This window comes from Podarcis cretensis (assembly GCF_951804945.1).
Source record: "Podarcis cretensis genome assembly, chromosome: 6".
Classification (NCBI taxonomy): domain Eukaryota; kingdom Metazoa; phylum Chordata; class Lepidosauria; order Squamata; family Lacertidae; genus Podarcis; species Podarcis cretensis.
In genome coordinates, this window is record NC_137175.1 from 3,732,862 (window position 1) to 3,747,239 (window position 14,378).

The window sequence follows — 14,378 nt, forward strand, 5'->3', positions numbered from 1 at the left end:
TCTTAACTCTAAATCTTAACATATTATAACTCTATATTTTCACCCATTTTCAATTCATTTTTGCATACTCTTTTTAACTTTGTTGCTAATGCCACTTATTTTCAATCCAACATCATTTTAACATTCATTAATTTTACAGTGTTTCTGCAAGTAATCTTTAAATTTCTTCCAATCTTCTTTCACCAACTCTTCTCCCAGGTCTCGGATTCTGCCAGTCATTTCCGCTAATTCCATATAGTCCATCACCTTCATCTGCCACTCTTCCAGGGTGGGTAGATCTTGTGTCTTCCAATACTTTGCAATAAGTATTCTTGCTGCCATTGTTGCATACATAAAAAAGGTTCTATCCTTTTTGGGCACCAATTGGCCGACCATGCCCAAGAGAAAGGCCTCTGGTTTCTTCAAGAAGGTATACTTAAATACCTTTTTCATTTCATTATAAATCATCTCCCAGAAAGCCTTAATCTTTGGGCACGTCCACCAAAGGTGAAAGAATGTACCTTCATTCTCTTTACATTTCCAACATTTGTTCTCGGGCAAATGATATATTTTTGCAAGCTTGACTGGGGTCATGTACCACCTGTAAATCATTTTCATAATATTCTCTCTTAAGGCATTGCATGCCGTGAATTTCATACTGGTGGTCCACAACTGTTCCCAATCAGCAAACATAATATTATGACCAATATCTTGTGCCCATTTAATCATGGCTGATAAATTAAGGTCTTCTATAAAAGATAAATGTTCATAACTGCATATATAAACCACATGTCTGAAACCCCACAGGAAAACAGCCCTGAAACCATTTTGACTTCCAAACTGGCCAAATGATTTCTCTGCAAGGTCAAGGAAAATGGAAAAGCCTCCCCATTGTCTTTTCCTTCACAAATCCTGTCTTAAGGGTATGTCTGTGTATAAATAGGGTGAGCCTGTGACCTGGCTCAGGAGCTAAGTATTTGTCATTACAAAAGACTGGCCAGGCAACCCAGGGTATCCAATCAAGTTAGCATTAACAGGTAACCTGTCAGACAGGAGATAAACAACACACTCAGATTTCTGCTGATGTAGGTATGATGCTTGTGGAGGGTGGTCTTGGGTTACACCCCTTCTGTATGTATGTAGGATGTATGGAGCTCCAGGGCAGGGAATTTAAAATGTCTAAATAAGGGCAGGCACACCTTTGTTCTGGGTCCTCCTTTCCTGCGTGTGAGGGGAGCACCCTGTTGCAACAGTCAATAAAGATCAGGCTTACGAGCTGCTTTGCTTCTCAATATTCTCTGGTTGGCCTCTGTTATTTTCTCCTACCAATGGAGAACCTGCAAAGGATTCTATAAGGGCTCCTGTGTCCCCCATAAGTGAATAAGGGCAGATTTTTGTTTCTTACAATCAAATCAATAATTGTTCCAAGGGCTTTATTTATTTGAGACTATCATAAGATGCTTTTGAATTATGGTGCTGGAGGAGACTCTTGAGAGTCCCATGGACTGCAAGAAGATCAAACCTCTCCATTCTGAAGGAAATCAGCCCTGAGTGCTCACTGGAAGGACAGATTGTGAAGCTGAGGCTCCAGTACTTTGGCCACCTCATGAGAAGAGAAGACTCCCTGGAGAAGACCCTGATGTTGGGAAAGATGGAGGGCACAAGGAGAAGGGGGCGACAGAGGACGAGGTGGTTGGATAGTTTTTCGAGGTTACCAGCATGAGTCTGACCAAGCTGCGGGGGGCAGTGGAGGACAGGAGTGCCTGGCGTTCTCTGGTCCATGGGGTCACGAAGAGTCGGACACGACTAAACGACTAAACAACAACAACATCATAAGATGCAGGCTGCTGGATCATGCCTGCTTTCATTTGTCATTATGCTTTGTGTTTTTGTGTTGTAAGCTGCCCTGTGATCCTCGGATGAAGGGCAGTATAAAAATTCAATAAAATAAATAGATAAATGAACAAGTCACTGGGTGACCCCACTGGGTTTTAGTATTGCAGGAGAGGGAGTATCAACAAGAACAACAACCCAGCAGTGATGGAGCCAGATGAGGAATTCCCAAAGGTGTGGGGGCCACCACCAAGAAAGCCTTGTTCCCAGTACCTGGTAGGTTTGATTCCGGGCAAGTCCAGGTGGAGCTGGAAAAGAAGAACTCTTTTCATCAGGCTAGTCAGCCTTTCTCAACCTTGCGCCCCCAGACACTGTTGAACTACAAATCCCATCATCCCTGACTACTGGTCCTTCTAGCTAGGGGTGATGGGAGTTGGTAGTCTAACAAGATCTGTTGACCAAAGATTGAGAATGGCTGGACTGGAAGGTAAACAGAAGAAGGGATTCAGGAAATGGGAAGGGGGAAATGTTCAAGTCAAGCATTTAGCCCATTGGGACTGGTAGGACGGAAAGCAAGGAGGTCAACAGCAGGTGGCGCCAGAGGCAATGACAGGCAGGTCCAACTAATTCTGGTCCTTCTCCCTGCTGAGTCTTACAAGGGCCACACAGAGATGGAGGAGGAGGAATATGATGGGCAGTGCCACCCCTGGGACTGGCGGTTGTAAGTGAGAAGGCAGGCTGGCAATCTGTGATGGCCTGGGAATCCGATTCAGAGGCTGAACCGGAGGAATCCCAGCCTGCACAGGAGTCCCCGCCTCCAGGGCTGGCTGAACTGGGGCAGGGCCTTGATTCTGAAGCGCCTGCACCTGTGCCGGATCCTCAGGAGCAGGAACCAGGTGAATCCACTCTGGCTCCAGAGGTGGTTGAGGACTCAGTGCCTACAGGTGAGTCTCCCCCTGGGTCCAGTTACCCTTCAGTCTCTCCTGAACTGCAGAGGCTCAGGGCAGAGAGGCGAAGGGAACTGGTTTCTCCCAGGAGGAGTGCTCGCCTTAAGGCCAGGAGAGGCGGGTCTCCTGGGGGCCGGGACCGCCCCTGGCCTCAGAGAAGATAAAGGCCAGTCAGCCCGGTCCCAGGTTGCGGGAGCAACGTCGTTGATGAGCTGTTTCGGCCAGCATCCAGTCCTGTTTCCCCCAGAGTTCCTGTCCTTGCCCGGCTTCCCTCTGTGGACCCTGCTTCGCCCGAGGAGGACCGTCTGCCGACCCTCAATTCAGGTCCTGGACCTCGCCCCACGGTAACCTCCCCCCTGGACCAGCACACAATCGCTGCCGAAGGACAGATTTGAGCCTGGTGGGTCACTGCCCCATTTGCCCAAAGAGAGCAAATGTAGTTTGCCCCTCACGATTCCTAGCAGCCCTTAACAAACTCCAGTGCCCACAATTCTTTGAATTCTGCATCCTATGTGCTTTAAAGGTACAGGAGCTTCCAGATGGCCTGTTTACTGAGCATTCATCTGGATTTGTTTTTCAGGGGGATTACACAGGATTGGCGATTTAATATGCCTTCGCTTGGATTTTTTTTGCAGGGAGATGACGTAGTGGTGGTCTAATGACCATCCGCTTGGAATTGTTTGTGGAGAGGCTAGACAGCGGTGCATCGAAACCAGCATTGTCACACATTTTCTGGCTAATTTCCCTGTCACCTGTTGCAAAAACAATCCCGGCCTGTTCTGCTCACCCCTAAGAGAAGACCCCTCTCCCCTCCTCCAGTTTCCAGTAACTGGGATTCAAAAGCATTGCTGCATCTGATGTCCCCAAAATTAGTTGCAGAGAGAAGAAACACCAAGGTGCACCTATTTCAGCAAAACCGGACGTCTTCATCTGCCGCACCTGCAGTAAAGCCCATCTCTTCTGTTATGTACTGAGTTGAATAGGAGCCAAACTGCAGCAGTCTGATTGGTCCTAGAACAATAGGATCCAAATTGCAGCAGTCTGATTGGTCCTAGAACAATGCAGCAGTATGATTGGTTGGCAGGAACCACCCAATCATGCTCCAGATATAAGTGAATCCACAACCTGATTGGCTTACAGTAGAATTCCAGAATGAGCCAATCATGTGCAGTCCATTGTGTAAATAATGTACAGTGGTGCCTCGCAAGACGAAAAGAATCCGTTCTGCGATTCTCTTCGTCTAGCGGTTTTTTCGTCTTGCGAAGCAAGCCCATTGACGGCTTAGCAGATTAGCGCTATTAGCGGCTTTTAGCGGCTTAGCGGATAAGCAGATAAGCGGCTTAGCAGCTTAGAAAAAGGGGGGGAGGGGGAAAAAGTCGGAAAAACTCGCAAGACATTTTCGTCTTGCGAAGCAAGCCCATAGGGAAATTCGTTTTGCGAAGCGCCTCCAAAACGGAAAACCCTTTCGTCTAGCGGGTTTTCCGTCTTGCGAGGCGTTCGTCTTGCGGGGCACCACTGTATAAAGCAGATACTTTGAGGGGACTTTGATTCATTCCTCCTCACCACTATGAGCTGAATAAAGAGCATGAAATCACTTTGCGACTCTGAGTATATTTCACCTTCCATATCAGTTTCTACAGCCACAGCTGGCGCTGTGACTTTCCAACGGTTTGACGTCACCCCAAAGAAGCACCCTCCCATTGCCTCCCAAGAGAGACAGATGCCAACAACGAGTACTAACGTTGTTTTATTTCTGGTGGCTTGAGGAAGGGGTCAGAGGAATCTTATTTATTTCTTTATTAGCATTTCGAAACCACTTGGCATTTAAAAACATCTAAGCCAGATACAAAAGCAACATGCAAAAACAACAACAAAAAAAGAGATTCATAAAAGCAGCTACACAACATGGAAACCAGTAAAAGCAGTCTTATAAAAACAAGCTTTAAAAAGGAACTTGGTATTAACAGGGCAAAGGTTAAGGGCATTCACGGCACAGGAGCAGTGGTGGAAAATGCCAATTTTTCAGGCTACCCCACACTGTGATATTCTGAAGGGTGTGGTGCCACCAGTAGAATTTTCCCAGTGGCTTCCAGTGTGGGATTACTGGAGGTGGGTGCTAAGAGGCAAGGGGGCAGGTGGAGGTGAGTGGCTGCCATTTCCTAGCAACAGATGAGCTAGCCAAGGGGAACCTCTCCTGCCTTGGTAAGATCAATCGCTGTGCCAAAGCCGGTTCTACTGTTAGGCAGTGTGAGGCAGCTGCCTTAGGCAGCAGCTGCTGGAGGATGACAATTGTAGGATAATCAGTCTCAGACATCCAACATGAAGGGGTTAATACCATAGAGTAAGCTGTCCAGCCAGGCTTAGCTAAGTCCCTCACCTTGGGAGGAACTACGAAATCAAGCCTTTGTTCACCCCCAGACTGCATGTGAACTTTGGAGTGTGAGGAGCTCTGAGCTCCTCCTTCCAACCACATGGCTTTAACAAGCCTCTCTTGCGTTCCTTTAATACCAATAATCTAGGAACTTTTACCACTTTCCAACTAAGCTAAGTTTCACTGCCTGTGCAAATTTGCTAAAGCCCATGAACCTGACCTTTGAAAAGTTTGTAAGTAAACCAATGTCTAACTGACCAAATGTGTGCTCTTTTACCTATGCTAGGGGAAGAGGGAAACTTTTTAACTGTTAAAAGGGACATTTTTTGGAACCCACTTGAAAGGTCTAATAGCCTTGTTTTTGTGGCTTTAAACTCTGCTCGGGTTCTGGTCCCAAATCTGGATCTTGGCATCTAGGAATTCTCCCATTGTATATATTAAGAAATTAAGAAAGTCTGGGATTTTGATTATTTGGGGTATTGAAGGGAAGATTACAGGCCAGTGGAAAAATATAAGCTAAGCTTCCTTTCCAAGCCAGGGCCTCACCTGGGATAGAGGCATTAACAGGACAAAGGGTGGTCTTTGGCTGTAATAAATTATTATGATGGTGGACAAAGGGTGTTGATCTTGGGCCTGGAGAGACAGAAGGTTGCCAGGATACCTGGCTGTGAAGTGTCAGGAAAAGAGAGTCTTTAGAGCAAGGTGTGCTGGGAAGAAGAACGGAGAGAGAGAGAGAGAGAGAAAGGAGAGATCCATCTTGGGCAGGCTGGCTGAAGGCTGGCTGGGAAAGATGCTTTTGACTCACGTGTTGCAATGCCCTTGGGGACAAGCCCCTCTTGAAATGTCCATGCTGTAAGATCTGGACTCCCTCCAGGCAGACTGAATGTGTCAATATGTGAATAAACCATATTTCTTAAATCTACGGCAGTCTCCGCCGTGTCTTCAATTCTCCAAAGGAGCACAGATCCCGGGCGAGTGCTTGGAATGCCCTGGGATTTTGCTATCGCTCAGCAGAGGGTGGACTTGGTACCTAGCTTTTGTGAGAATATTTTTCTTTTGCACCAAGAGATGGAGGACAGGGCTGTGCATGAAATGGGCTCTGTTCTGCATTTCCTTAAGCTAGTCTGCTCTTCTCAGGTGGGGCAGAAGGCAGCATCTCAGTATCTGAATTGAAGGAAGGTGCAACTTTCAGTCCTGTTGGCTTTTAGACGTGGAACTGGAGGGGGAGGCCATCTTGTCCTCTGGCTTCAGGCAGCAAAATGTTTGGGGCTGGCTCTGCACTGTCCCATCTCTGCCCAAACCTGACTTCCCCAGGAAAGGCCCAAGTTCCCCACATTGTCCTTGATCACTGCCTCAAATGGCTCCTGAGCATGGAAGGTGAGCATCTTGGGAAAAACCCTGAGGCAGGAACAGGGGGCAGCAGCTTTTCTTCTTCCTTCTGGGTGCCCCTCGCAGCTATACAGCAGCCTGGGGTTGGTGGACCAGGTCAGTGGCGATGAACATGTGTCCCTGCAGAGGGTGGGAAAATCAACAATGCTAATAATAATAATAATAATGCTAATAATAATAATAAAAATTATTTATACCCCGCCCTCCCCGGCCACAGCTGGGCTCAGGGCAGCTAACATCAATAAAAATTCAGTAAAAACATAATAAGAAAAACGGGGGGGGGGCAATTTAAAATACTGGTTAAAATGCAATTTAAAATGCAGCCTCATTTTAAAAGTCAAAACCATAAGGGGAGGGAAACATAAGGGTCAGACTGAGTCCAAACCAAAGGCCAGACGGAAAGCTCTGTCTTGCAGGCCCTGCGGAAAGATGTCAAGTCCCGAAGGGCCCTAGTCTCTTGTGACAGAGCATTCCACCAAGTCGGGGCCAGTACTGAAAAGGCCCTGGCCCTAGTTGAGACCAATCTTGCGGCTTGGGACCTCCAGAATGTTGTCATTTGTGGACCTTAAGGTCCTCCGTGGGGCATACCTGGAGAGGCGGTCCCATAGGTATGAGGGTCCTAGGCCACATAGAGCACCTCAAAACCAGCACCTTATACCTGACCCTGTACTCCACTGGGAGCCAGTGCAGTTGGTATAGCACTGGATGAATGTGATCCCCGTGAGGCGCCTCGCTGCAGCATTCTGCACCCGCTGGAGTTTCTGGGTCAGCTTCAAGAGCAGCCCCACATAGAGCGAGTTACAATAATCAAGCCTGGAGGTGACCGTCGCATGGATCACTGTGGCCAGATCAGGGCGAGAAACATTCTGCACCACCTCATATATCTCCAGTCTGCTTTAAAATCAAGTTTTTTAATGTTTGATGTTTTAGTGTGCTATTATATTTGTTGACAGCTGCCCAGAGTGGCTGGGGCAACCCTGTCAAATGGGCAGGGTACAAATAATAAATTTATTATTACTATTATTAAGGGGTGTTTTTTTTTACATTTAATTCCTGAACAATTTCTTCTTAACAGCTTGCAAAAAGAACTTGTTCTTTCTTTTCCCTTCTCATCATTTTTAAAGGCACATTATACAATGAAATTTCATAGAAAGCTAAAGCACCCCCCCCCAAAAAAAAAGGTGCTTCCGGACAGTCCTTATTTTGTGGGTGAGATCCAGTCCCATACCAGCAGATTCAGACTCTGCCCTGCAAACCTCCACTCCAAAGAGGGCTTTTAGACATAAGGAAAGTGATGGAGGGGAATGCACCAGGAAACAGGGAATATCTCTTGCTTAACCTCCCCACAAACAAATCATTCATTACAAATCAGTAACTAGTCAATGTTGTCTAACCTCCTTGTCTAACCAAACAAGAAACCTGTTTATTAAGGATTCTAGCTGATTTGTCTTAGGAGAGGCCAGATGACGTTGGGTCAAAGCCACAGTGTCCAGTGTGTTTCTCGTCATTTTCCTTATCGCAAAAAGGCTGATCTTGAGGAAGCAGGTTTGTCACGCAAGACCTCACAAACAGCAGTGACTGTGGCACTTGATTTTGCAGGTATGCCGTTGAAAAAGCAGAAACTGCAACCATCTTGAAGCATCTTAGGTAATCTGAAAGTGATCTATGACTCCAAGTCTTTCTGCAAACTTCCATAAATAATGCATTATATATACAGTCGTGCCTTGTTTTGTGGCCAGGATCCGTTCCGGAGCCCCGGCCGCTAGCCGAAAAGGACACAGGGCAAAGCGCTGCGTCTGTGCACGCGCACAGAGCAGTTTGTGCTTCTGCGCATGCACGAAGCATGATTTAGTGCTTCTGCGCATGCGCGAGCGGCACTCCCGGAAGTAACCCATTCCAGTACTTCTGGGTTTGCCGCGGACGTTTGCCAGAATGGACGCTAGACAAGGTGGACATTCGTGGAGGTATAATTGTACAGTGGTACCTTGGGTTACATATGCTTCAGGTTACATATGCTTCAGGTTACAGACACCGCTAACCCAGAAATATGACCTCGGGTTAAGAACTTTGCTTCAGGATGAGAACAGAAATCGGGCTCCGGCGGCACAGCAGCAGCAGTAGGCCCCATTAGCTAAAGTGGTGCTTCAGGTTAAGAACAGTTTTAGGTTAAGAACGGACCTCCAGAACGAATTAAGTACTTAACCCGGGGTAACACTGTATGCCACCTTTGGGCATTTATATTCCACTTTTTTCTGCAAGGAATTCAAGGTGCCATTGATGGTTCTCTCCCCCTCCTCCCCATTTAATCCCCACAACAACCCTGAGAGGTAGGTTAGACTCAGAGGCAGTGACCGGCCCAAGGTCATCCCCAGTGAGAGCTTCATAACTGTGTGGGGATTTGAACCCTGATTTCTCAGGTCTTAGTCCAACACTCTAACCACTACACCACGCTGCCTCAGTTTATTCCAAAGAGCGCAATACTCCGGCAAGCGCTGTATCCTTACACATTGTTTGTGAGGGCTGTGTGGATTCACCTCTTCAGGGAAGAAAGACATTTGCAAAATTCTCTGTTAACAGCTTTCCTCAACCAGTACAGCCTTCCAGGTGTTTGGGCTGAAACTCCCACCAGCCCCAGTGAGCACAGCTGGAGCTAATGGGAGTTGTAGTTGGAGAAAACTGCTCTATTCTTTTATCATTTTCGCTGCCGACTCTTCCTAAAAGGCCCTCAGGTGTCCTCAAAGTGCATCTCAAGTAATTTTATATATTTATTTATTTATTTATACCCCGCACATCTGCCTGGGTTTCTCCAGCCACTCTGAGTGGCTCCCAATAGAATATTAAAAACACGATAAATACATCAAACATTTAAAAACTTCCCTAAACAGGGCTGCCTTCAGGTGTTGTCTAAAAGTCAGGTAGTTGTTTATTTTCTTGACATCTGATGGGAGGGCGTTCCACAGGGCGGGTGCCACCACCGAGAAGGCCCTCTGCCTGGTCATATCTTGGTTTTTCCACACAGAAGGCATCGCCCTGTGTTGGCATCTGACCTTGGCATGCGACTGGGCCTTGTCTTGTCCAAACTGTCTTGGCTTCCATCTTAGCTCCTGAACGGTGCCGTCAAAAATCCTGCTTCCTAATTGACCTTAATCACCCAGAAACATGACCTGGTCTGAGCATGACCAAAGGGAACCATCAAAGCTCTCTCAACTCCTGGAGTGGAATTAACGGCGCCGCCTTTTGACATTTTTTGCCTGGTGACATTCTCAGACTTTGCCTGAACGCGACAAACCTGCTTCAACTTAATCAGATCAAGCCGTGAGCTGAAAAGAGCAAAGCTTTGTTCTCTGCACCCCATTGTAAGCGATAATATCAAGATCCATTGTGCAAAAAGGAATTTCAGCTGTGCCTTTTTGGCTCTGGGGAAAATCAGAGTCCCTCTCTGGACTGAATACTCCCCTGGTCAGAACACCCTGTTTTGTCCAGATGATAAAGCCAGTCTTGAGCTAAGATCGCTGCTTGGCACCCTGCCTCACCTACCTGGGAATAGGGTCCTGATCCCAACCCATGCTGGTTCCAGGTTCTCCTGTTCCTGGGCCAGACAGTCTCCAACCTGCAGGGAGCTCTGCTCCTCATTTCCATTCTCACCGGCTACTCCTCCTGAACACCCTCTTCTTCCTCACTGCCATGGCTTGCTTGCTTGCCTGGCATTAAGGAGAATATACCTGAAAGAGCGTCTCTACCCGCATTGTTCTGCCTGGACGCTGAGGTCCAGTGCTGAGGGCCTTCTGGCGGTTCCCTCGCTGCGAGAAGCAAAGCTACAAAGAACCAGGCAGAGGGCCTTCTCGGTGGTGGCACCTGCCCTGTGGAACACCCTCCCACCAGATGTCAAGGAAATAAACAACTACAGTGGTACTTCGAGTTACAGACGCTTCAGGTTACAGACACTTCAGGTTACGGACTCCGTTAACCCAGAAATAGTACCTTGGGTTAAGAACTTTGTTTCAGGATGAGAACAGAAATCGCGTGGTGGCGGGAGGCCTCATTAGCTAAAGTGGTACCTCAGATTAAGAACAGTTTCAGGTTAAGAACAGACCTCCAGAATGAATTAAGTTCTTAACCCGAGGTACCACTGTATCTGACTTTTAGAAGACATCTGAAGGCAGCCCTGTTCAGGGAAGTTTTTAATGTGTGACATTTTAATGTATTCTTAACCTTTGTTGGAAGCCACCCAGAGTGGCTTGGGAAACCCAGCCAGATAGGCGGGGTACAAATAAATTCTTCTTCTTCTTCTTCTTCTTCTTCTTCTTCTTCTTCTTCTTCTTCTTCTTCTTCTTCCTCTTCCTCTTCCTCTTCTTCTTCTTCTTCTTCTTCTTCTTCTTCTTCTTCTTCTTCTTCCTCTTCTTCTTCTTCTTCTTCCTCTTCTTCTTCTTCTTCCTCTTCTTCTTCTTCTTCCTCTTCTTCTTCTTCTTCCTCTTCTTCTTCTTCTTCTTCTTCTTCTTCTTCTTCTTATTATTATTATTATTATCGACTGCTCCTGTCTTCTGGGTTGACAAGTGGGGCCGCCACACCTCTCCCGCCACTAGGAACTTACCTTGTTCATCATGACGGTAGAGTTCAGTAAACTGGAGCCGTACAAGTTTGGAAGAGCAATCGCTTGCTTCAGCCGTTCTACAGAAATGCAAATGATTTGTTTAGCTGAAAGTTTAACTTCGCCTTTCAGGGAACAGCTGTCCCAAGACACCCAACACCAGGTAAATAGCAAGGGGCAGTGGTGGCCACCAACCTCAATGGCTTTAAAAGGGAATTGAACAAATTCATGGAAGAGAAGAGGTCTATCGATGGCTTGGAAGGTAGTACACTCCCCTTCCTTGGAGGTTTTTAAGCAGAGGTCGGGAGGCCACCTGCCCGGGATTATTTCGCTGTGAATCTAAAAATAGGATCCCATGAATCTAAAAGGTTCATGGGATCCTATTTCAAAGCCCATAGAAGTGGCCTCATTCCAAGTCAGGAGCCATTGCCCATCTTGGTCCAGTATACCTGAAGGAGCGTCTCTAACCCCATCATTCTGCCTGGACACTGAGGTCCAGCTCTGAGGGCCTTCTGGCGGTTCCCTCATTGCGAGAAGTCAAGTTACAGGTAACCAGGCAGAGGGCCTTCTTGGTGGTGGCACCTGCCCTGTGGAACGCCCTCTCAGCAGATGCCAAAGAGAACAACAACTACCAGACTTTTAGAAGACATCTGTTTAGGGAAGCTTTTAATGTTTAATAGACTATTGTATTTTAATATTCTGTTGGAAGCCACGCAGAGTGGCTGGGGAAACCCAGTCAGATGGGCAAGGTAAAGGTAAAGGGACCCCTGACCATTAGGTCCAGTCGTGGCTGACCCTGGGGTTGCGGCGCTCATCTCGCTTTATTGGCTGAGGGAGCCGGCGTACAGCTTCCGGGTCATGTGGCCAGCATGACTAAGCCGCTTCTGGCGAACCAGAGCAGCGCACGGAAATGCCGTTTACCTTCCCACCAGAGTGGTACCTATTTATCTACTTGCACTTTGAGGTGCTTTTGAACTGCTAGGTTGGCAGGAGCAGGGACCGAACAACGGGAGCTCACCCCATCGTGGGGATTCGAACCGCCGACCTTCTGATCGGCAAGTCCTAGGCTCTGTGGTTTAATCCACAGCGCCACCCATGCACCGATGGGCGGGGTATAAATATATTATTATTATTATTATTATTATTATTATTATTATTATTATCTAGCTCTGTACTGTTGACACTGGCCAGCAGCATCTCTCCACGACTTCAGGCAGGAGATTCCAGGAGATTGAAAATGAGATCTTTTGCATGCAGAGCAAATGCTCCATCCCAAATAAGGTGGGAGGAGGCAGAGGAAGGGGGACCCCCCCCCCAGCGGAAGCGGGAGACGAAAACTGTTCTGCACTCACCGTTGAGCCTTGACATCCCCAAGTTGCTGGCAGCCTTCAGCAGCGTCTCCAAAACAGTCACCTGTGTAGCACAAAGACAGTGGGTTTGAAAAGTGGCGGAGTCAAAAATAGGGGGGACACTCTAGAAATGTAGGGTCACCATACAGGAAGCAGGGAGCTTTTCAGCCTGAGGGCTACGTTCCCTTCTTCTCGGGGCCACATGGTAGTGCTGGGCAGGGCCAGGGGCCAAGCAAGCCGAGAAACTAATGCAAACTTTATTTATTCTTTTATTTCATAAAATGCATGCACCTGGAACAACAATGTACATGAAGGATTGCACATGTGAAAGCGATTTTTTATAAGATGTATGGAAGTGAGAGCTGGACCATAAAGAAGGCTGATCGCCGAAGAATTCATGCTTTTGAATTCTGGTGCTGGAGGCGACTCTTGAGAGTCCCATGGACTGGAGGAAGATCAAACTTATCCATTCCTAAGGAAATCAGCCCTGAGTGCTCACTGGAAGGACAGATCCTGAAGCTGAGGCTCCAAGACTTTGGCCACCTCATGAGAAGAGAAGACTCCCTGGAAAAGACCCTGATGTTGGGAAAGATGGAGGGCACAAGGAGAAGGGGACGCCAGAGGACGAGATGGTGGGACAGTGTTCTCAAAGCGACCAGCATGAGTTTGACCAAACTGTGGGAGGCAGTGGAAGACAGGAGTGCCTGGCGTGCTCTGGTCCAGGGGGTCACGAAGAGTCGGACACGACTAAACAACTAAACAACAACAACTGAGGTGCTGTTTGTAAGGTGAAAAAAGTAGCCAGCTGGAAGAATGGTTTGACGGCAAGTGAAGGATGTCAACTGGACTCTAAATCAGAAATGATTTGGCTATGCGAGGATGGTGGCCATATGTTTGGAACAGGAGCGGGAAACCTGTTTTTTAGGAATTGTACCATCATACCTCGGGTTGAAGTTGCTTCAGGATAAGTATTTTTGGGTTGCGCTCCGTGGCGACCTGGAATGCGTTACTTCCAGGTTTCGCCGCTCACGCATGCGCAGATGCTTAAAATGACGTCACGCACATGCACAGAAGTGGCATATCGTGACCTGCGCATGCGCAGACGCAAGTTGCATTCTGCTCTGGGTGAGAAATGGGGCTCTGGAATGGATCCCGTTCATATCCATAGGTACCACTGTATTAAATGAAATTAATTTGGTTTGATTTGTAATAATTTGGAAAAAATGAAAAATTGGGGGGAGAATCGTTTTCCCCAGACGTCTGCCCCTTCCTATCTCTATCTATCTATCTATCTATCTATCTATCTATCTATCTATCTATCTATCTATCTATCATCTATCTATCTATCTATCTATCTATATCTATCTATCATCTATCTATCTATCATCTATCTATCCCTTTTGAGAACCTGGACGTATAGTTTTAAGCAGTGCTTTTTTTCTTAAAAAAAATGTTTAGGGGTATTCTCATTTTCCTACTCATATTGAAATACTGCCCCTTAATGAGGCCAAACTTAGATTCACAAAAAGTTGAGGGGTATGCATACCCCTGTGCCCCCCCCCCCCCCAGGGAGGGAAGAGTGTGTGTGCACTAGGGCGGTTAATAAAAAACTTTTTTTAAAAAAAAAGCCTGCTCCAAAGGTCTTATCTTACTACACTTGGGATTATACAGCTATATCTGAAATTTCATGCATATCAGTTAATATATTGACCTTGCTTCACTGAATTGAAATTTCAGCCTTCACGATATAGGAAATCAGCCAAGTAAACAGCTATTTTTGTGGAGGACGGTCAAGATATTAACTGATATGCACGAAATTTCAGATACAGTGGTACCTCTGGTTGCGAACGGGATCCGTTCCGGAGGCCCGTTCGCAGCATGAAAAGAACGCAACCCACAGTGGCGCGTCTGCAGATGCACAG

General features: G+C 47.0%; 1 protein-coding gene across 4 annotated transcripts in view; it reads right to left on the bottom strand.

Moving 5' to 3' along the window:
* Positions 1–4,495: 4,495 nt before the first annotated feature.
* The window catches only part of LOC307217733 (bactericidal permeability-increasing protein-like), a 44,856-nt gene continuing 34,973 nt past the window's right edge, over positions 4,496–14,378 (bottom strand). For all 4 annotated transcript variants that reach the window (XM_079979524.1, XM_079979527.1, XM_079979525.1 and 1 more), the window contains exons 14-16: positions 12,460–12,520; positions 11,111–11,187; positions 4,496–6,639 (exon numbers count right to left, since the gene is read on the bottom strand). In XM_079979524.1, the coding sequence (XP_079835650.1) occupies positions 6,586–6,639; positions 11,111–11,187; positions 12,460–12,520 (192 nt within the window). In that variant the 3' untranslated portion in view covers positions 4,496–6,585. The remainder of the gene's footprint in view (positions 6,640–11,110; positions 11,188–12,459; positions 12,521–14,378) is intronic.